General features: G+C 37.8%; 1 protein-coding gene across 2 annotated transcripts in view; it reads right to left on the minus strand.

The window, feature by feature from the left end:
- The window catches only part of pde1a (phosphodiesterase 1A, calmodulin-dependent), a 180,361-nt gene that overhangs the window by 140,080 nt on the left and 16,092 nt on the right, over window positions 1-24,189 (minus strand). For both annotated transcript variants that reach the window (XM_073854682.1, XM_055214572.2), the window contains exon 2: window positions 1,526-1,658. In XM_073854682.1, the coding sequence (XP_073710783.1) occupies window positions 1,526-1,658 (133 nt within the window). The remainder of the gene's footprint in view (window positions 1-1,525; window positions 1,659-24,189) is intronic.

The following is a 24,189-nucleotide window of genomic DNA, read 5'->3' on the forward strand; positions in this document are numbered from 1 at the left end:
TCAAAAGCCTGCTATTTTACTTCCATGACTGAAGAAAACGGCTTTTAAAAGTTTTAATCCAAAAAAATAACAATTTTAATACAAATAAAAACAACACAATTATTTAACATTAATCTTAAACTGGTGGTCTTCTTCCTCCCCTTTGTTTTTTAGTTTGTAAATTCTGCTTTCTAAATAGGGATTAGGCATGGCGCCAGCCGCAACTTGCTTTAAAAGAGGATGAGAGCTGAGACTCTCATTGGTTTATTGCACGTTACGCCCAAAACACACCCATTACTCATTAGGCAAATAGGAACAACCCTTTTAGGCTGTGCACTTGGAGCATAAACTATTTTTCCATCGTTAAATTAGCAAAAGTGGGTTCAGACATGCCCGTTTAGACCGTGCGCTTTAGACCATGCGCTTAGATTGTTAAAATAGGGCCCATAAAGTTCATCGAAATCTTTAATAATATTGACTTTTGATTGCAGACTTGACAAATCTGATCTTAAATTTGTGACACTGTTGAAATCTTTTCTGAACTCTAATGGAGACTTTGTGAGATTTCTAGGAATAAGGGATGCATCGAATGTTCGGCAACCAAAATTATTCGTCCGAAAATAGCAAAAAACGAATTTTCGGTGTTTGGCCGAACAAGTAAAAAGGCTGAATAAATTTTAACGAACAATGAGGTCATTGATGACACAATCAAATAGTTACTAGCGCAGAGTGAGAGACACGCAAATGCAGCAAACATGCATTTTAAAGTGTCTGAGAAAGACACAAAAACATCCAGCACTATAAGTTTCATTTAAAATTTAAAATCAAGACATCACGAACACCATGCAGCTTATGAGAAAGACACGGTGGAGGCGACCCTGGGAACTTATTTGCTTGCTGAATGCACAAGCATGGAGAACGAGAGACTTTAGCTCTTTATTACATGTCATAGAATGACAAAGAGCGTCAGCAGTATGTAATAAAAACTTCATAAAACCAGTAAAGTCCTTAAATGACAAACACGCGTAAATTAAATGAGAAATAAAACGTTTATTAACAATAAGCTTTTTGTAAGACCTCTTTGTTGAGAGTCAATATTGCTGTGTATTTGTTCTGTCAATTTTCTTACATTTTGTAAAAAAAATTGAGTTTATCAAGAATATTCCTTTCGATGCATCCCTACTGGGAAAGGCAGGAGACTTTTCATTTGCTCTGCATTTAATCTTGCTGACGTCTACGAGAAATAACTGAAATATGAAAGAGATGTAATAGTGATTTTTTTTCTTTTGGGTCCCTTCCAAACTCCATTGTTCAGACAAACATATCCACTCCCAAATACCCGGATAGTGGTTTTGTTTGCCATCACTAGTGATGCAGAAATTGCTGTGTGTATTCCATAGCATTGCAAGTCCAAAAGTAACACATGGTGTGTCTCCTCACAAAAAAAAAACTGTTGGGTTGGCATTCAACTTTGTGTGTGAGGTAATAAGGGAACACACAAACGATTTGTGTCGTGTGGCAGTTGGTCACTACAGGGGACTCCTACCTAATTCTAGGATCTTTGACCACAGGAACATTCCTTCCAACCAGTCCCCGGGTTCGGCCCCTCACTGAGCCCCACCTGTGTCTGAGGGCGCGAGAGCTTGGCGGGAAAACAGTCATGGAGTGCACAGAGTCACCTGCAGGGAGAACCATCATGTTCTAGATTATTCTCATATAAGAGTACAATTTTTGCACGCATTTACAAACACACTTCTATAATAATAATAATTTATGTGATATCAAATGTAGTGTTACTTCACCACAAACTAAATGCTAAAAATCTATTTTTAAATATTAGAATAATAATAAACCTCTTTTACATAATATTTCATTTAAAAAAGCAGTTTTCCATCACTGTTACTGCTTTAACTAGATTAATTGTCTGACCACAACCAATCATCTTAAACAAAACTTGACTCTTAACTCTTTTCCCGTCAGCGTTTAAAAAAAGTTGACAGCCAGCGATCGCATTTTTATGATTTTCACAAAGATTTAATGCAAGCGTGACGCACCAGCCCTGAAAAATGAAGCCAAAACTTCTTGCCTCCCAGTGACTGGTCCCAGTATAGGTCATAAACCCCGCCTCCCCATGTTATTCAATGGGACTTGAGACCAACTAAACAATTTAATTACACTTCAATTATCTTTTGTCCGAAGCTGGTTTCTGTCTTTTTCTGTAGTTTTTATCACACTGATGTAAATTCAAGTGTTTGTTTTTAAAATAAGTTTGTATTTAGTTAGTTATTTAATGCTATATAAACGGTGGTGTCACGTCATGATTGACAGCTGTGATATGCGCATTCTACAAGAGCGAGGGCGGGGCCTTGCTTTCGCGGATTTAGTTCCTGCTACTGCGCAGACTCAAGACACGAAATGTCAGCGTCACATCGGGTCACTGACGGCTTCACCAATGGAAGAGAGCGAATGGGCATCGTCCATCTTTTTTTACAGTCTATGATTTAATGTCGTGCAAAAAATTGTCTTCTTTAAAAGCATGAACATACAATATATCAAATGAAAGAACAGACCCTCTGATTAAAAAAAAAATGTTGTATACTATCTTTATTTGTTCTCTTTTTATCACCTCTCAAATATGGGTAGTTTTTTTCAAAAATACAAAGTTTTGAGCAAAAAGCTGAGATACAAGCATTTTTGAAAAGGACTTTTATTAGAGATCTGATTCACAACAATGACCAAAACATACACAGAGTTTTTACTGTTTCTGGATCAGTGAATCCTTTAGTGTTTTATAAGTTGGGTAGGAGCACCACGTAGTGGATAATAGCGGAAATATGAATTGCCATAAAAACTCGTCATCGGCAGGGAAGACTTTGTGAGATTTCTAGGAAATAGGGATGCAACGAATGTTCAGCAAACAAAATTATTCGCCCGAAAATAGCAAAAAAACTAATTTTCGATGTTCAGCCGAACAAGTGAAAAGGCTGAATACATTTTAACGAACAATGAGGTCATTGATGACACGATCAAATAGTTACCAGCACAGAGTGAGAGACACGCAAATGTAGCATACATGTTGGTAAATTGACAAGATAACTCATCAGTGGCTGGGAAAGAATTAAACTAGAATTATACTTAAATTTTAACGCATATGCAAGGGTCCTTTTAGTAAGCGCATTGCCGGATTTTTGCTATCTTCGCGGAAGCACGCACAGTAGAATGCAGCATGTAGGCCAGTAGAGACAACATTTTCTCGCAATGGGTATGCATCGAACATCTGTGTCCACATACAAATAAACTATACAGTTCTTTTCAAGGCTGTGCGTTCGACCGTACATGTACGTAAAAAATATACTCCAGGCTTTAGCCCTCATACAACAATACACACACTGTCAAAATCAAATCAAAGTCGAACACAATCTTATGGCAATTTGCACATATTTCATGAAGAGTTTAGGGTGGGGTTGGATTATTGTTTTTTTCTAATACTTGTACGCTTGTGTATGATTCACACATAATTTGGAGTAAATTAATAAAAAATGTCTTATTTTAAAGAAAACTGTGCTCCACAACTTATATATTAAAAAAAAATTATGATGCAGTTTTGAACCCACCGACAGAGTTTCTTTTTTAATTAAGTTAAGGAATTTCAACTTGTTTATTTGTTAAAGCAACTCATCATAATCCTAAATTTAAGTTAAAATTACATGACCAGCCAGTTACATTTTTTATTAATTTAAGGGAGTAACTGAGAGGAATTCTCCAAAAGGAGATAGGGAGAGAACCCAAGCGCAGGCGAAGATGAACTCAAAAAGGTTTTTATTATAAACTAGGCACACAAAACAAAAGACCCACGATGGGGTAAAACAGGGCAATGACTGAGACAATGTTGAACAAGACTATACTAACAAGGACTGGAACAAGACTGGGATATAAACAGTAGAATAGAATCATAAACTTTGACAAAACTCTTGACTTCTGAAACACACAGGAACATACAGGCTAGAACAAAACGAATCCGCACAAGAGGGACTGGTAGTTGGAGTCTTGACGCGTGAGGACCCGGCACTCGCCATCTCGACCCCAGAGAGCTTGTCTCAGCCCGTCAGTCTCCGAGGCAAGCGGGAGAGGAGGATCTCCTGGGAGTCGACGTCAGAAGGGTCCTCCTTCGAGTCTGTCCCTTTCTCTGCTGTGCTCGCTACACCGGCTTCAGCGTCTGCGCCACGCCCGAAGAGGAAGAAGAAGAGGAGAGGAGCATGGGTTTCACAGCCGACCTCAGAATCACCTGCCTCAGCTCTGCTACCTGTTGCTACCTCCTTGGTCTCTGCCACACTGCCGGTGCAGCCTGCGCAGCCCCAGCCATCTGCGTCACCAGCGCAGCCCCAGCTGTCTACGCCACCAGCGCAGCCCCAGCTGTCTGCGCCGCCAGCACTACTTCAGCCATCTGCGCAGCCAGCACTGCCACCCTGCCCTTGTCAGCCCAGTGACCCTGTCTTGTCATCTGTTTTCCCATCCCAGCGAGTGTCTGTGTCTCCTATTTCACCTGCCCCGTCAGTTGTTTTCCCCAGCTCACCCGCATCACCCTGCCCATCTACCAGGCCTTCTTCCTCTGCCTCCGTGTCATCATTTGACTCTCTTCTCTCCCCTTCCTTGTCAGAGTTTGCCCATTCCGGTCATGCCTCACCCAGGCTGCCCACAAGACCACCCTCTGCTTCACCCAGAAAGCCCAGGACACAGAACTCTTGCCGGCCATCTCCCATGAACTTTTGTGTTCCTCCACCTCCGTTCCCTTGTCTGTTCTTTTTGTTATGAAACCCGAACCCTTTTGTAATTTATGCCTGTCTGCCGTTGTTGTTATTTGTTATGTTTTCGTGGGTCTTGTCTGTTTGTCGTTCTGTCCTGTCTAGTGTGTTCCCTTGTGGGACGCCAGGTGGCGTCCCTTAAGGGGAGGGTTCTGTCATGATCCTGTCTTCAGGTCAATTTTCTAGTCATAGTGACAGGATCATGGCAGCCCAATGTTTTGTGTGAGAGCACTGGCTTTGTTTTTCATAGCCATGTGCTTTCGGTCTCGTCTCCTGACCCCGCCCCCTTGTTTCCTCGTTAATTATCCCATTATTGTTTGAATCATGTCACCTGTTTCCCTCTTGATTTGTTCCCCTTTTTAATGCCCTTGTGTTTGCTGTCCTGTGCTCGTTCGTCTGATGTTACCAGTCTGTTACCTGTGCCAAGATCTGTCATAGTTTGAATATCTTGTGAGTACCCTGTTTAGTGTAGTTTAGTGTAGTCTACTGTTACCTGTAAAGTACATTGTTAGTCTTGTGTCTAGTCTAGTGTTAGTTTATTGCTGTATGCTTCCTGTCTTGTTTGCCCCCTCTTGGGTTTTTGTTTTTGCCCCTGTCTTGTCTCAATAAAAGTCTTGTCCTGTCCTCCCGTGTCTGCTCTTGGGTTCATCCTTCGAAATTCCTCACAGTAACAATGCAACACAATAGCACATTTGTCAATAAACGTTTACAGTTGTGTTCAATTTCAATTAAAGTACCTTTACTGAAATATTGTTTAGCATATCATCATTTACCTCTTGTGTGAGAAGTGAAAATTAAAGGCAATAAATTAAGCCATGATCAGTAAGTATTTAACATTCCTGCAATATGAAACTTCTGCTCATTAACTCAGTGCCACAGGAGAAATATGACGATTTGACGTTCTATTAAAATGAGAATGTATTATTGTCATACTAATTATTACCCTCCATTGGCATTTAGATGTGGACTTCATTAATCTCTCTGATAGTTATTTTTAAACGTTCAGTGTACCTGAAGATACAGATAGGAGAAATTAATTTAATTAAACTTATTCTAAATTCTCAGCTGCTAATATTTCTCTTTTTTATCCCTCTGGCATCAGCACCAAAATCTTTTTCTAAAGTGTTTGTGTGGTAAGATCCATATGCACTTTCAAATGATAAAATATAAGATGCACAAATCCAATGTTGATACTTTTAAATATGTTAGACTATTATATACTATTATATTATATACCATGAAAGTATATACAACTATAAAGTATTTAAGACGAGTAGTTATACGAGCAAGTTTGGTGGTACAAAATAAAACGTAGCGCTTTTCTAAGCGGATTTAAAAGAGGAACTATATTGTATGGCGTAATAGCACTTTTGGGAGTACTTCGACTCGGCGCAGTAACACCCTCCCTCTCCCATTATGAGAGGGAGAAGGGGAGCGGACTTTTCAGGCGAGTCGAAGTACTCCCAAAAGTGCTATTACGCCATAAAATATAGTTCCTCTTTTAAATCCGCTTAGAAAAGCACTACGTTTTATTTTGTACCACCAAACTTGCTCGTATAACTACTCGTCTTAAATAGGAAAAACGTTGATGTGTTTGGTCACTTCTAACTTTATCTCTAAATGGTACCATTGAATGAATGGGGCTAAGCTAAATGCTATCGAAGCGTTGCAGCGCGCTCCAGCGCTTACGTGCACGCACACAGATGACAGAGGGATGTATCAACAATTCTTAGTTAAGGTTATAACATATTTTAATATTGAAAATGAGTAGACTATTCCTTTAAAATCTTTGAAGGTACAAAAAGAACCACCTGGTGGATAATAGGGGTATTGCGGAGCGCCAGAAATTTCGTAATTGGCAGGGAAGCGTTTTCTCTTAATTGACGAGATAACTCATTAATTGCGGGGAAAGAGTTAATAAAGCCACATGCCTTCTATGTAGATATCAGAGAACAATTTACCATGTTATTTAATTTCAATGTATTTTTTTGCACCTTTAAGACCTACATGACCTGAGTGTTTATGAAAATAATTGCTAAGGGTGGGCATTTTGATGAATATGTGTATTTAAGGACAATAAAACCGCAAAAATGTTCACAAGCTCAATGAGCAGCGAATGCGTGCACATAGCCCAATTGTTTGTGTTATAACTGCCTAAAATCACTTGATTTGAAACTGTGGTGCTTAAATACGTGTGCACATGTTAAGTTTCTGTAACCACGCACAAAGCAATGTGACGTAGACGTGTACTCTCGTTTGATTTTGGTCGCAAAAAACACACAAAATGTGGTACTGTAACATGTTTGAAAACACAGCCAATCTACAAAATGGAAAACGAAACAGGTCATAAATCATTTAGTTTGACATGGTTGCCGTTGAACATTTAAGAAGGTTAACTTAATATGCACGTTTCACTTGTCATTTGTTGATAAAGAACAAATAAGAACGGTGAGTCCTAGAGACAGAGAGATGTTCGAGACAAGCATGAGAATGTGGCAGCATGTGTGACTAAATACGGTGAGGGAGATCAGTCGGGTGGACACGACAATTACAGACTAATTTATGATTCAGTGTCAGTGAAATTGGGTTTACTAGTTGCCATAGAGATCTATTCTAAAGAAATTCCCTGTAAAGCTATTCATCCACAATGTCAAATGTTGTCACAAAAGATTTCTACTCTGCGGTGGATGATGCACGAATCAGAAAAGTGAAGGATCTGTGTGCGAAAACAGAGGCCTTTCTGAAAAAGCCATGTGTTTGTGTGTGGTATCAATGATATATGTGGTGGGCAACACAGCGAGCGGCAGGTGTGACCATGATCGACTCGATCAAAATTTCACTTCTCATCAGCAGAAACAACTGCGTCTGAGCGAGACATTGCAGCTGAGGTCAGTCGTGTGACATCTCATGCACAGCATCCTAAAGCAAGAAAAACTGCAGGTCTGTTAGTATTAGTATATGAGTTTGTGCTCCAAAAATAATGACCCCATAGGTTGTTTGTGCAAGCACCTTATTATAACGTGCAGTTGTGTTTTAGGGATAAGCCCCCTCTAGTGGCCAGCAGCTTATTACGACTTACATTTCAAGGTTTTTTGCGTGACACGTCAAATTAAGACGCATTTCATTTTCATAAAAATTTATGGGAGGGGTGTGACAAGATCTCGTGCGCGAGATTACATATGTATCGCAAAATTAATGATGTCACGAGATTTCTCATGGAGGTGAAATGCTGGCAGTTTTTCAAACAAAAGGCTGCATTCTTTGGAGGTCGCATTTGTAGACTGCATACTTCATAAAGAAATAATATTGGAGAATATTAACAATTATAAAGTTTACTATTATATTTAGTTAATCATAAATTGTTGTAATATGCTTATGACTTGCAAATGCTCAGTTAACTGAAATACACTGGGCTTGATGACGTATGCAGCCTGCATATGTGACCTCCGGTTTAAGAAACGACTAAGGATTTCAATTCTGTCTTTTACTGTGTGTGCTTTTTTGTTTGGGTTTCCAATAATGTTCGTCTGCGACACGTTGTGTTTGTCTGTTGACCAGTGTCAGATGTGAAGCATCTCGGCAAATTAAACCCTCACTCGGAGTTTATATGATTTTATCTCTGCATGTTCTTGCTCAAGAAAAAAAGTGGCTGTATCGTTTCTATTGTAAAGATTTGGATAAATATTAAAGATTTAAATGTTGTTTGGCTAAAAGTGGGCATCTAAAGTGAGAGTAATAGAACCAGGTCCGTTAGCGCCCCCCGCAGGCATTTGTTATAATACATAATGCAGCTATTTATTACAAAGGCTACTTACTGTAATGTGTTTACATGTTTTGATACTTTATTTGAACCAATTATTATTGCATCATCATTATTATGTAATTTTAAAGGTTATTGCTCACTTGGGTCTATTTTATTACCAAAAAAATTTAAATTTCTTTCAATTATCAAAATTATAGGGACAGTCCCAGATTAGTTAAAACATTTCAAAATAATGTGATTTCAGTACCCCATTCATTTATATTATCATTGAGGATTTCTTAAAAAAAAAAAGTACAAATCTTGTCTTGTCTCGTTCTCGTGACACAATCTCATGTCACGTCTTGTCACGTGCATGGGCGTCAGAAGCAAATGAAAAGTGGGGGGTCATTTGCTCCCATTCCCCCCGAAAATACATTTACTGCAATAGATGCACTTTTCATGTTTCCTTTTAATTAGCCTAAAAATGTGCGTTAACTGAATAAAAGACAGTATTGCGGTGGGAATTCTGGTAATAGCCCTTTAAATATTTAGCAAATAATGAAAGATGTCATATTTAATATATTTTTCTCTGTGACATTTGTTTTCTCTACTCTGCTGACAGCAGGCTACAATGTTTATTTTTTTATTTTAAGGAAATAAAAGGTAAGAAAAAACGAATGAAGGTAAACTGATACAATTTTTGTATATTTGCTATAACAATTTTTTATTTGTTATAGAACTCCATGAACACCATGCACACAATCAGGTTTTATTCAAAAATAAACTGGAACATCAGAAAATTACGCAATCGAACATGACAGCCAAAAGCTGACGTAATCATGCAAACGGTCATGAGATACACAAGAGCCAATGCTATTTCCCAATCAAAGATGACGTGTACACCTTGTTGAACACCGATAGTGATCACTTTTGTGTGCTGTGTTTCATATTACATAAATGGGTATATTATTTGCGTAAAAAAAGTTTGAATAGTGTAAAATAAATACAGTTAATCCTGGTGGTTTCCAAATACATGTTATTATTGCAAAACAAAACACAAATATATATTTTCATACAGTACCCCAAAATATTAAGTTTTACCTGCCGCCTGTAGAGGTGCTAATTTGGTAAACGAACACTTCTGTGTAGGGCTGTGTTGAAAAAAATCGATTCACCAATTCTGAATCGATTTTCATATTAATTTCTAAAGATCGATCCGTAATTCAGAGGATTGATTTAATAATGAATAATCTAAACTTGCCGCATCATTAAATTCATGCATGTGCGCAAGGTGGAAGGACATTAAAACAACGAACATGGCGGTCAGTAACGTTAAGCAAGCGGTTGCTTTGAAAACTCCAGAAACGCTCAAAGCTGCGATCTGGCACCATTTTGGGTTCAGAAGCAATGCAAAGAACGAGCTTGACAAAAGCAAAGCAATTTTGCGGCATCATCAAGACATCATATCCAAGCCAGCCACCGGATCAGATCGAATCAAATAATGATAATCGATTCAAGATCTTGAGAATCGGAATCGAATCGATTCTTGAAATTTAAATCGAAACCCAGCCCTACTTCTGTGGGTCGTATTTGGGGGAATGGACAAACGACCAAAATGCTTGTATAGGTCGAACAGGTTGAATTATATCATTCTGACATACAATCTTAATATTTTTGCAGTATATTGGACAGTATGCTATTTTTTCTATATGCAGATTTGGATGAACAACTACTATGCTTTTGCCAACATTTGCCATTCATGACAGAGGACACAGCACGCAATGCTGTATCCCACAATGCAACAGGGTTAAAAGACTCAAAGTATTCATGAATCATACAAACTAAATAGACTTGGTGAGGCATGGTGCCTGCAATCTTGTTTTGTTTACAATCAGCTGCAACTGAAACTGACTGTAGCATTAGTTTAGTAGTAAACAACCATTCAAACAGGCTGGGTAATGAAATCATACCGTAAACATATTAATAACTATAATTGCTTACGTTTCTCTACAAGACACAGAAGGCCTGTTTTTGCGTGTGATGCATTACGACTGTGATTTCTCTGACAATAATTCACACTTGAAATGTGGAAAGAAGAGAGGGTGTCTAGGATTTGCAGACCATTAGCAGGAAATTTGATTTGCTCGTGGCAGTTCAACCAGACTTGTGAGAACATGTTTCTTGTTACCATGGAGAAGAAGATGAACAGACACTCGAAATACTCTGTGAAAATCCCATGAAAATCCTTTCAAGGCTCGAAAAGACGCAATGGATTTTATGTAATAGAGCGAACAACAGTGGATTGCTCTGGTTAGGGGGTAAAAGCGTTTAAGTGAGTAATTATGAAGTGCCCGTGTGGAGTGAAGCAACAGAAGATCCCCTCATTCGTCTCGACCTACTCTAGCTCTATAACTATTAAAAGCAACAGGAAAACGCTTTTCCGAATTTGTATGACATTCCAACTTGAATTTTAAAAACTGAGTCACCATTCGCTTTCAGTGTATGAAAAAATTGTGACAAGATCTGCTGACTCTGTAGCCGTCTAAAAATGGGCTAAAAATGCACCAGCACCTCACTTACTAATGTCTTCTATTTTTCTATCTTTATCTTCTCTGTTATAAAAAAACAACTAATCCCTGGCTATGTATACTGTGTTAGACTTGATAAGACTAGTTCTAGTGCACTTATGTATTGCTCTTCTTGTGTTGCTTTAATTGCTTCTACATTTGTAAGTCGCTTTGGACTTGTATATTGTGTCATGTGGACTTTTATAACTCAAACTGCGACTCATTTCGAAGGTTTCGTCCACCTGAGGTCGAATTTATGGGTCATTGTGTTTTCATTTAAAAGAGCTATTACTATACGATTCATGATTTTACATTTCCTTTGGTGTGTAAGTGTATGTTAGTAGTACATGTTAAAGAACACTTAATTCATTGCTAAAAAAAACTTTATTTTGTGTATTTGGTATAATACAATGTGTTTGCGTGGTTTATGGTTTAAAAAACACATTATTTTCTACACACCGTACATTTTTGTAGCTCCAGATTTCACTCTCTTCAGCTCTGTGTCCCTGATTGGCCAGCTAATCTGTATGTTGTGATTGGCCTGAATACCTCTGACATCAGCCGGAAACGTGACGCTCCTTACCATGTTTGCAAGATTCGGTCACAATGCAATGCTGACAGGAGTTAACTTACAGGCTGTTAGTCTGAAGCGAGAGGAATCATGATAATGTCGGTCTTGTCTACATCACCAATCCCAGGAAGTAAACTGTTGCCTACAATCCGTGTGTTTATTGTAGTCGAAGAACAGAGATTTACGTAGGAGGCGATAACTCGCATCATTGTTTACTTTGGGCTTTGTACCTTTTGCATATCGTTAACATGTACTAATACACACTTACACACCAAAGGAAAACAAATCAGACAATAGGTGCAAAGTTACAAATCCCAAAGTGTACGATCCCGCGAGTTATCATCTCCAAATGAAATCTTTTTTCTTGGACAACAGTGAACGCAAGGATTGTAGGCAACAGTTTACTTCCGCAGCCTGTTGACATGGACGCGATGAACATGTAAGTACTGTAAGGAACTGTAATGCTACGTACACACCAAACGCGTAGCATCGCCTTGCTCGCTCTAGAGCAGGGGTTCCCAAACTTTTTTTCCTGCGCACCCCCTTCTATGCCCCAACCGGGTTGGCGCACCCCCAATCCACACTTTAAAAAAAAAGCTAAAAAGATTTTTTTTTAAAGACTCATGTTTAATCTTGCGCAAATAACCAGGGGCCGGTTGCAACTACGTCTGACATTGTGAAAAATATTTACGTGTGTTGCACCATCTGAAACGGTTGACCAGACGCAGCTATGCTCAGCGTAGATGCGCGCCCCCGTGTATGCGTTTAACCACTGTGATATTTAGATGCCATTCGAGTTTCCTATGGTAAAAATGTACACTTACTGCCATCAGCTAATAGAAGATATATGAGAGTTTCCTCATGTTTAGCAGTGCGCTCTCCTTCTAGATGCGTGCGTAACGTGCAGACCCATCATTCACGAAAGCCTTTACTGTTCGCACAAAAGGTGTATAATAGTTTGCAGATTCATTATAACAGCTCAAGTTTAAAACAAAATTAAATGAAAGCTTTTAATAAGTTCTCTACAGTGTCTTTGTAAGTATTTATGTATTTTATTATATAATTCATTGGCGGTCTCTTTACCATGCATGAAAACACATTGCTCGCGTATCCTGTGCATTAGACGTGCCCATGTCTCATCACATTTCATTATTTCTATTTTTGCAATAAAAACGTCTTTATCATAAGACGTCCCACACTTGACAGTTTCCCTGATTTCAGCCAGTTAAGCATATTTATAATATATATGGAATGAATGAAACGAGTTGGCACGCATATGGTGGCTGCAGTGCATAACAGAAGAGCAGTGCGTAGAAAAAGACAGCAGTTGTCTTCTACGTTTTTATCAAAAACTAATTTATAATTTAAAATAAAAGCTAATTTTATATTAGCTTTTAAAAACTAATAAAAACTAATTTTATTTAAAATAAAAGCGATTACAAAGGAAATGTTTACTGTTCATTTTTTATTTTTTTATTGTATGGAAAATCCCATTTAAAGAAACAGACCGCCATTACATTTTTCCTCTCGCGCACCCCCTGGTGGCAGATCGCGTACCCCTGGGGGTGCGCGCACCACACTTTGGGAATCCCTGCTCTAGATAACTCACGGGATTTAACTTCGGGTCAAGCGAAATTGCGTGAAGGCGCGTTTGAGGCAAATAGCACGTGTTTTCACAGCAATCGTGCCGCCCAATTCGTGTCATTCGCATCGCCCCGTGCGAGGATGCGTCTGATCGCGTCTTTGCATTAACTTTGAATGTAATCTACTCACGCAAATTGTTGAACTCGCATTTGTGTGTATGCCCCATAAGTAGCCTATGTTTTCATATTTCAAGAATTTACTACTGACTATTCAAACCATGATTTAAATGCAAGTTTTGTGCAGTGTAGAGTTAGCGCTTGTTGTTTGTCGTTTCGACTATCACAAATGCAGACATGGTTTAATGTATGTTACATGCAACAAATCAATTATAACCTAACTACTGGTTGTATTTGCTAGCTGCAGACTCGTATTGATAAGGTAGTAAAGACGATATTAACTCAGTATTGCATTGGGAGCTTCTATGCCCAGAGAGGCAGGGCATAGAAGAGCAGCAATAATGTACGGTATGTGGGAAATAATGTGTTTTTTGAACCATAAACCACGCAAACACATTGTATTAAACAAAATACACTAAATAACATTCTATTTAGCAACGTAATAGACTGTTTTACAGCGCACGTGATCAAATAGCCTGTGGACGCATTTTGGCAACAGAAGTGGTGTTGTTCCCCAGTGGTTCTAACGTTTAAGCAACTCAGAAAGTTTACTAAAACGGTTTCCCAGCATCAAAATGTCTGGTTGTTGCGTTTGGTTGCACTAATATACATATATATGTATCTGGCCACTTTATATTTGGCCATCTGCTAACATCTATCCACTCCACTATAGTTAACTTTTTAAAATAACTTTCTCTGTCTGTGTTGCTTCACTGCTAATAGGGGTTATTCGATCTATGTCATCAATGTTCGCGGCGGCCATATTGTTGACATAAAACTGTCAGTCTGTCAATTGACAAGCGAGGCAGCGTGGGTATTATGCATGGTATTATCGGTGTAATTTTTTTAAAACCGCGCGATGGTGTGTGGTGTAATACACGGCTGTTCTAACAACAGCAAAAAGAACCCCGGAATTAGTTTTTATGCGATACTGACTGTCAGAAAACATGAAAGGAAGGAGACAGAGGAGTTGAACCAGCGAAGGAGAGACTCCCAACAACAAAGTCCCCATCATTTTACCCCAGGTAACATTAGGGATATATGCCTCACAGCCAAGTCTGTCCCCATAATTTGATCACATATGGTTAGCTGTAAGCAGTGGCTGAAACGGCTCTTTCAAATAAGCTGCCATAAATTGAGACAGTTATTAAATTAGTATTAATAACTATATGAACATAATAATAGGTCTGGCATTGATACTAGGTAGGGAAAGGGAATTAAGGGCCGTTCACATAGTTTTGAAAATCGTTTTATATTAAACAGAATAGCGGAGCTCATACCAAAACTATAACGATACAGATACAATGAACGACATCATTGGGATCACTTTCTGAGCGATTTTTCCCAGCTGATGAAGGATAAACCATTGATAGCATTAAAATGTATTTGAACTTCAAGTGCACGGTCACTTAAAGTGAAGCTCATTACTGAGGTCTATAACATTAGATTACCTCCAGTTGCTGTGAAAATTGACTACGTAATGCTTTTTAATCTATTACATTAACTAACTGTTATGCCAAAAGGTAAGAGATTACACAAACTATTAGATTCACTGTTTAGAGTTACGCGAAACGCAGCGTGTTGAGGACATCTGCAAAAGTTTTTATTACAAGCAATATTAAAGGCAAGTGATTTGCGCGAGTGCCGTGAGCAAATTAGCATAAACGTATTGTTTGGTGATGTGGACGATGATATAGTTATCGTTATAGTTATCGTTATAATGTGAACCGCCCTTCAGTGCTTGTATGATGAATGCGGATACTGTATGAACGATATAGTTATAAATATCCGGATAAGTTAAGGCTGGCAATAAAGACGGATCTTTACTTAAGGCTATTGGGTCTATTTGATATGGTTCCACAATAATCAAGCTCATCTTCTCTTAATACAGACGAGATTAAGCCATTAGGCTACTGCTCCCCTCGACTTAAATCTACGTGCGGCTAGGGGCAGGACAGATGTCATGTCAACAAGATGGCCGCGGTTAGCGACTTCCGGTGTTTGCGAATAAGCCCTATTCTTGACATACTTCCATTGCCAAAATGCGCGTGCACACGCTGCCACGTCATCATTGTCTACAAACAGTAAAAGGGTCTATAGGGGCTCTTTAAAGGGATAGTTCGGCCAAAAATGAAAATTACCCCATAATGTACTCACCCTGAAGACACCTTGCATCCATTCTTCGCAAGAATTATCCATAGGGCTCTGGGGAATAAAATAAAGGCCTTTTAAGGGTAATCGATCCAATTTTGTAAGAAAAATATATATATTTAAAACTTTACAAACGAAAATAACTATCTTCCAATAACGCCGCCATCTTAGACTCCTCCGCATTCAAGAGAGAGTATCAGCGTACGCACCTTTTATACGCGGAGGCACAGAGCAGAGAGCAAAAAAATGCTCTGTATTCATTATTCGTCATTTCTGTTTGTAAAGTTTCACATATGAATATTTCTCTTACAAAATTGCATCGATTACACTTAAAAGGCCTTGTATTTATCCCCCGGAGCAGCGTGGATTGATTTTGCGAACAATGGATGCACATTCTTTGGACTTGAATATTCATTACTCATTTATTATAGAAGAGCTAGGACATTTTCAAAAATATCTGGATATGTGTTTGTATGCAAAACCATGGACATGTAACTCGGGTGGCTTTTTTCATTTTTGTCCGAACTATCCCTTTAAACAACAGTGATATCTGGCAACCAAGCTGTCGAAAAACACTATTGGGTAAATTGGCAGTGGGCAGGATCACACAGACCAAAACAAAAACAGACATTACAATTTCAAAAAGAGAATAACTGATAACAGATATGTGAACATAGCATGTTTCCTAAATATCTACAAATAATAGTATTTTTTTTTTTAATTTAGTACATACAGCTTCTTTAATAGAATATCCTAAAAAAAGCTAAAAATTTGTTTTCATTTATACAGTATGAACAACATTGAGCTAAACATAAAAAAAGTTCTGTAATGATTAAACCTGACTGCAAAGATTACAGTTTTGCTACCTTTGTAAACAACATAAAGGTTAAAATGTAGGAAGACATATGGGTTTGAATAAAACATGAAGAATGAGAAAAATTATGACAGAATTTTCATTTAATGCAAACTTTACCGTTAGAGTTTCTGTGTGAAAATGTAAAAGGTTCAATCTCAAAAGTGCTGTGAAAAGGCAACTGACTGATCTGAAGGGTTACTTATAACTCTATATGGAAAGATGGTCCTAAAAAGGATTTCCAATATAACAAAGCAACAAACACCTTTTTTCAGATTTACTCCTTTCAGTGCCTCCAAATCCTCTTTGAGAGAGAACATTCGAAACATTCAGAAATGATGGACTGTGAAAAACTCACAAATGTCCATGCACTTTTTCATTACAAGTCACTCATCAATTGGACCCCAAGCTCATTTCCTGCGGTCCTGCCGCCTGGTCTGGGTGATTGTAGTCTCTCTGCTACAGACAGACAGTTACGCTACAGTGAATTTGATGGAAAGTTCATGCCTGTTACTCACGCTGTGAGTGCGTTCAATAAAGATGCCACCAGAAAAATTTTCTCCATTTACTTAAGGTGAAGATAAATTATAAAAACAATGAGCAATATCGTTTTTTTAGTATTTATTTATCTTAGGAAAATTTATATTTATAAATTGGTTCACAAGGTGCGTTTCCATTACCCTTGAAAATTGCGCAAACTGACTTTGCGAATTGAAAATGAAGCCAATGGAAACACCTCAATATCGCAAAGATCCCCGTATATCGCAAAAAGTGTTTACGCTCGCATGAGGTGGTTTTTCAGGCAATTGTATTTCGCAAAACTTCGCATTTTCAGGTCACCCGATATAAGTAAGTCACATAATCATTATTTGAAGATGTATGTATAGAACATATTGCGTGCCTTTCTATAAATAGTTTTTTGTGCCTGTGCCACAACTTTCTTTTTCATGTCATTTTATGTATTGTTTTCTCATTTTTTTTCTAATATAGAAAAACTATTTATAGAAATTCGTTCTGAGTGACCCGAAAAGACATTCGTGCTCAAGGCACGAAAAAAGCTGAATTTTGTGCCATGGACACAAATAAATAAATCACATTATTTGTGACTTTAACACTACTAGGGCTGGGTATTGGCAAGGGCCTCCCGATACGATATGTATCACGATACATGGGTCATGATACAATGTATCACGATACAATACAATACGTTGCATGTTGCGATATCAAAAATGTAAAAAGAAAATAGGGCTCCCTCTAACTTCTGAGACATTGGCCGAATGGCCGTATATGGCAGACAACTGGACAGTGACAACTACAGCAGCGGTGGAGGAGGTCGTTTGAGGCACACAGAGGGATTTGATGTTTTGTAAAATACTGATAGTAGAGATCGAAATATCGATCACGATAATTAGCTGTATCGATATTTTTGCACAGCCCTATTTAACACGACCTGCCATGAGCAGGGCCGGATTAACATAAGGGCTAGGTGGGGCTGAAGCCCCAGGGCCCGCGGGATTAGGGGGCCCGTGATTGGCTGGAGGAAATGAGATTGTCAAATCATAGGTGGTTGATTTGTGTATAATAAAATAACAAGACGTTATTGGAAAATGTGACTTAAATGATATAATTCACCGCCCAATCAAATTAACTCTACAATTTGCGCCATGACGTTGGGAAACGTCTCTTTTCGTTATGCTTTCATGAACATTAAAGCGCTATAAAACTCTCGCTGGAGCAATAGTTACGCCCCTCTGTTGCAGACAGACCCATCTCCGCTGGAGTTCAAAAATGATGAAAAAAGTGATAGTGGTTCACAAAAAAAGGAAAAACAAGCTTCACCCCCCCTGCCTCGTCCCCGATCCGCGTGTTTTATAAACTATATAATAGACTGCTGTGTTTTTTTTCTTCACAAAACAATATACTTTAGATATTATTTGATAGACTAGGATGTTTAAAATCTCTAGTGTAATGGACAGGACACATTAAAGGATCAAAGGTCTATTTATCTCCACATATATCATAAATATAAATTAGCATTATAACTTTTGAAGAGAAAATATATGTGACAGGCATGGTTACGTTATAGGCTACATTTCCTACTATTTATATATTTGCATAGACGAGAGTATTTATATAACGGCAATGAAGCTCATATGGCAAGAAATATTCTCAAATAATTAAAATAACAGCATAATGACATGAATAAACAGACAAGGAAGCAAGATTGACATGCAAATTGTATTATTATTACCGGAAAAACAGCATTATTACTGAAATAAACTCTAAATACGCCAAACACGCTGTTATAACTGCAACAAGTCTACATAAGCTCAGTAACAATTGAAAAAAATCATTATTATTTCCCAAAACGTTGTATGACAAACATTATATTTAAAGCAAATGTATTCTTACAATCATTCAAGATCAACACATTATTCCATATTACTGAGCGCGTTCGTCTCGCCTCGCTCTGTAATAATAGCGCTGATTGACAGGTGCGCTTCTCCGTCTATCAAACAGATCATTTTGTATAGTTCTCTGTAGAAAAATTAACCATAATTTTAACGGTTGACAAAGCGGTTTTTGTCAGATTGATTATGATTTGTATTACCTTAGTTTAACTAAAATGTCCATGGTTATGGATATTGTTATAAGACAATATAAATTTGGTTACTGTTGTTTTACAAATAAAAACTAAAAGACTATGTTAGTATAATTAAACAATGGTAAAATTAATAGCATACTTTATGTATATGCAATGTATATAAACACGGTAGAATATTTAACAAGATACATATAATTTTTTTAACTCGTGGTAAGTGTTTTGCCTTCATTGCTTCATACTGGGATTAAACAAATAAGATTACAGAAAAACTACTGAAAAACTTTATTTACATCCATTTAGAGCCAAATTACTGCATTTTTGTGTAAATCCGTGTTCATTCTGAACACAAAACATGCGCTATCACTTTAAATCAGCGCGTGCAGCTTGCGTGCCATACAGCAAAAATAGACTCGCTGCCGAAACGATCGCAGCACTGCTGCACCGCACCGCATCTGCAACGGATAGGACGGACCGCATACGTATGTGAAAGCTCTAACCTGTTAACATGGCTACGTAAAAAATTACGCACCGCAAACGCACTGCATACGGAGTATGTGTGAAACAGGCGTAAAGCTCTGCAATGCTTGAGAGGTAGTGTAGCCAAAATCACCTTGTATATCAGCTCTTCAATAAACTCTTCTAAAATAACAATCATAGCATTTATGTAATTGTAAATGCAGTGTAAATGTAGGCTATTAATAACCCTCATGCTATCAACATGAGGGTGATGTTTTTGAACTAAACCTAAATAATTCATGGTTAAGTACTTATTGAGGAAGTATGACTGAAGTAGGAGTAATGTTTTTGCTGATTTTTGGCAACCTTTATGTTTTTGAGTTCATATCTGGAGTAAATGCACTACATAGAGTACAAATGTTTTATCAATAAAATGTTCCCAAAATCTGTGCAGTTGAGGGTTACTGTGTTAAATAGCCTGAACTCTTTAGTGTGCAAAAATAATAATAATAAAAAATAATGATAAAGAAAAACATTAATTAAATACATTGATTAATAACAATAAAAAATATGTAGGCTATTGCGGTAGAAGACTGGCTTGGCAATCAGATGAAGGGGGGCCTTTGGTGTTTGCTATAGCCCCAGGGCCCAAAGTCCTCTTAATCCGGGCCTGGCCATGAGATCATGTTGGTTTAGAAACAATTCTCTTAAATGACTTTACACGGACTTTAAAGCAACACTATGTAGTTTTTAGAGTATCACTCTAAAATTATTTCAGTGATAGAACAACTTTTAACTGGACAAATTGTACTGTTGCTGCAACCTGAGCAGCCTCCTAGCTGCTACAAGCACACTCTGAAAGTGGCGGTGGAGGGTAGAAAACACAGCCCCGCGACTCCCCCTGCCTGCAGAAGAGTGTCTGATACCAGGCACCGTTGCGCTTTTCAACCACATGGGGGAGCTGTAAGTCATTTTTACATGGAAACTACATAGTGTTGCTTTAATGAAAACGTCACTTAAACTGTTGCTCCTCCTGACAACCACATACAACATGCTAAAATCATGGTGCCAAGTCCTTCATGGGCAAGTACAGCTTATATCTAGACTCTATGGGATGGTTTCCGGGACAGGGCTTATCCTAGTCCAAGACTAAGAGGCTGTTTACACTTGGCATTAACATGTGTTTTCGTCGATCGGATCACAAGTGGACGACGTTAATGCCGGGTGTAAACGGTGTTCAAAACGTTTTGAGCTCGTCCACTTTCGACCACTTTCAACCACATCCAGAGGTGGTCGAAACCACTTTCGATCGGATCGCTTTGGAGTTGCGGAACACACATGTGGTTGAATGCGTTTGAACAGCCACACGCGACCGCCTTCTCTCCGCCCATTTATCTAATCTGAGGTATTAAACACAAGTTTTACGTCTTTTTTGACGTCTGGCGTGAACATTCGGTGAACAGCGCTATTTTTAGCCTTTCATTGATAAAACTAAGCGGCTGATCTCCGTAGTTTCGTTTTGAAAGCGTGTGAAAGTTGCGCAATCCTATTTCATCAATTGCGCTGAAAATTCAAAGAAAGCTCTTACATACTCATGTACAAAACACTGTGCAGCATGTTTACTTGCTAAACAAGCAATGCACTCCGACATAATATTAGTTTTGCGTCCATATAAACTTATAATTACTCCTGCTCGGGTTTGAATGACAGCAGAGAGACTCGCCCACCCTCTCAAGCACCACCCCCTAATAGAATACATCACAGAAGCGGTCGAAAGGGGACAAATGAGACGGATTTAAATACCAGGTGTACACGTAATGTGTCTCTCTCGTCCACATGTGATCCGTTTGACGAAAACACATCTTAATACCAAGTGTAAACAGCCCCTAAAATGCATGTTTGAGCTGCTTTAATAAAAAAAACACGAAATCGCAAAATTAGACTTATGAGGTGTCATATGAAACATTTTGTGAAGGACGTAGGAGACTACAGGTGATGAATCCTTTTCTTTACTAGTTAAATGCTTATAAGTAAAATCAATACACAGACACAAGAAAAATGGTTAAATTTGAAGTCTTTTATTTGGCTAGCGTAATGTGATTTTTCTTACCATGTTTTTTGTGTGTTTGATGGTGGCCGAGTTTCTGAGGTTCTGAGTTTCTAATAATTTTGATAATGTGTGATGTGGGAAATTAAAAGTCATGTTAAGTTATGTTTATTGTGTATTTTGTTTGTGAATTGTGTAGTTCTTTGTCATTAGTTTGTGTAATGGCCATTATGTTAGTTTTGTGTCTCCTATGTGTTATAAATTGGTGCTGGTCGCCAAGGTATAAGAGGGTTGTGTTTGCATGTTGGAAGTTAGTTGTTGGTTGTGGGTCTGGAGTGAACATGTTTAAACTGTAGATTTTGGACCTCTGGTATTTTATTGTTGAGAGGCATATGCAGAGACAACCATTATTAGCTCCATTTTTGTATTACTTCATTTTGTGTGTTTTTCTATCTTTGGTTTATTCTTGGATTTTTTTGTTACTTTGTATATGGTTGCCTTGTATTTGAGACAATAAATTCCCAAAATGTTTTTGCACGAAGCTACTGCCACTGTGTATTTTTCAACCCTCTGGCCATGACTCTCACACATTTTGATAAATAAAGTAAATGCTATCAAAATAGGAAACATACAGTTACAAACATCTCTTCACATACTATTTTGCAAATGATTTCAAATGACATCATACAAACCAATTTTGTTGTTTTTTCCACATTTAAGGGGGAAATTTTCATTACCGCAACGTGTCCATGACTGAATTTGGGTTCTTTGACATGGGAATATTTATAATTAAAAAATCTAAAAAATAAAAAGCTTCAGTGCATGTTATACTATAGACACTTACAGTAAAGAAACATGTGGTATTTGGTGATCATTGGTAAATGTAGAGACAATAATAAGGAATATAAATGTGTCCAAGAAAAATTTTCTCATCCTCCGCAACAATATTCAATCATTGTTTAAGCCCTCAAGGAACTAATTTTTTTTTTTTTTTTTAATTGTTGGAAGGGATATACTTGACTGTGACACTCAAAATGGCTACCAGGTAAGCAGTTCTTATTTTTTCTATCTAGATAAAAGTTACAATTTTGTTTGTTATAGTACCTAGACAACTTTTTAGTTCTCATTACCGAAACATGAGTTTGTAAATGCATATATTTAATGTAATATCATATTGCGGTAATGATAATTTTTTATAATGACAATCTAAAAAATCTATAGGAAATATTTTTTTAAATCCTCTAAAAATAATGGTTCTAGTAAATTCAGACCTTAATCTTATATGTGCAAAAAAAAAAATGGCTTTAAATGGCTTTTTAAAAAACTCTGATGCTGGACACCTTGTAAGTCTGGATTTCGTGAGAATCACCCGACTCATTTTAACATATATCGGTGACATTGTTTGGTCTCAAGATGCACACCTGTAGTGTTTTTTGTAAAAACTTCTTAAATGACCTAATGTAAATAAGGCCTAGTCCTGGATTAACCTAAATCCTGTCCGGGAAAATGCCCCTATATGTTTACATGAGGTCTGCAGTGGTCTTTTTAAGTATATATAAAAGACTCATAAATCAGCAAGACTGTGTTTTAATTTAAACTGAAATGTCAATATGTATAAAGGTTGTGTTTAGGGGTTGGTGACAGAACATATCACTAGCCTGGTATGAAAACAACAGACATCTATTATATGTCCTCGCTAACCCAGTAAAAAACAAACCTGTGTGTACAGGTCTAACCCAGGTGTACATCTGTCTCGCTGCTGTCGTACGTGTTAATGGCCTTCATTAATGCCAAACAGCGGAGCTAGGAAACAGGATAGTCTAAACAGGACTGTAAACACAAAGATACAATACAGACCAAAAAAGGCTGTAAAATATAAAAGACCCTAAAGGAACCTTGATTGATGAATGCCAGGTTCCTTTTGTTAATAGAACTGGACTGGAATATAATTGTCTTATATACTAAACCTTGTCAAACGTCTGATTAATAGCATCCGCTTGCAAATTGAAGCTAAACTACTTTCCTGCCAAAGATATCTTTCAGAGAAGTCATAGGTTTTGAATAAAACATGCCACATTAGGGATGTAATACCTCACTTCTGCCAGTGCAAAAATAGAGCTCTAATTGGAAATCTCATATATATTGTCATTACAATCATTGGTCTCATTGATCAGCGACAGTGCTGCCCACACATCACCAGTGGCACCCGGTGCCAGCTCGTCAAGTCAAAATATGTGTTCGGTGTGTCATGGGAATGTGCATCGCGTGAAATATGTGCATGCTGCATACAAGTCGAAAGGGTTCATGATAAAAGAGACGCTCACGTCTCACAATATCCTACACACATAGGCTATCCCAAGATTCATTGCGTGTGCATAACGGCTGGATATTTTAAAATAAATATTTATAGCCTTTGTTAAAAGTGTGCTTTTTACAGAAAAAAAATTCTCGTCACTATTTTAGTATTACAAATTATGTTTCGTATTAAAATTATTTCTGCAACACTCATTGCGTTTAACCTTTGTATATATCTATGGTTGGTTTATTTAAAATATTGCAAAATATTTTAATCCACATCAAAGGTTGTGTCCGAAATAGCCCCCTATTAGTTCCCTAATATAGTCGACTTGAATGAGTGAATGAAAACGAAAGAATT

The sequence above is a fragment of the Misgurnus anguillicaudatus genome, chromosome 17 (genome assembly GCF_027580225.2).
Source record: "Misgurnus anguillicaudatus chromosome 17, ASM2758022v2, whole genome shotgun sequence".
Classification (NCBI taxonomy): Eukaryota; Metazoa; Chordata; class Actinopteri; order Cypriniformes; family Cobitidae; genus Misgurnus; species Misgurnus anguillicaudatus.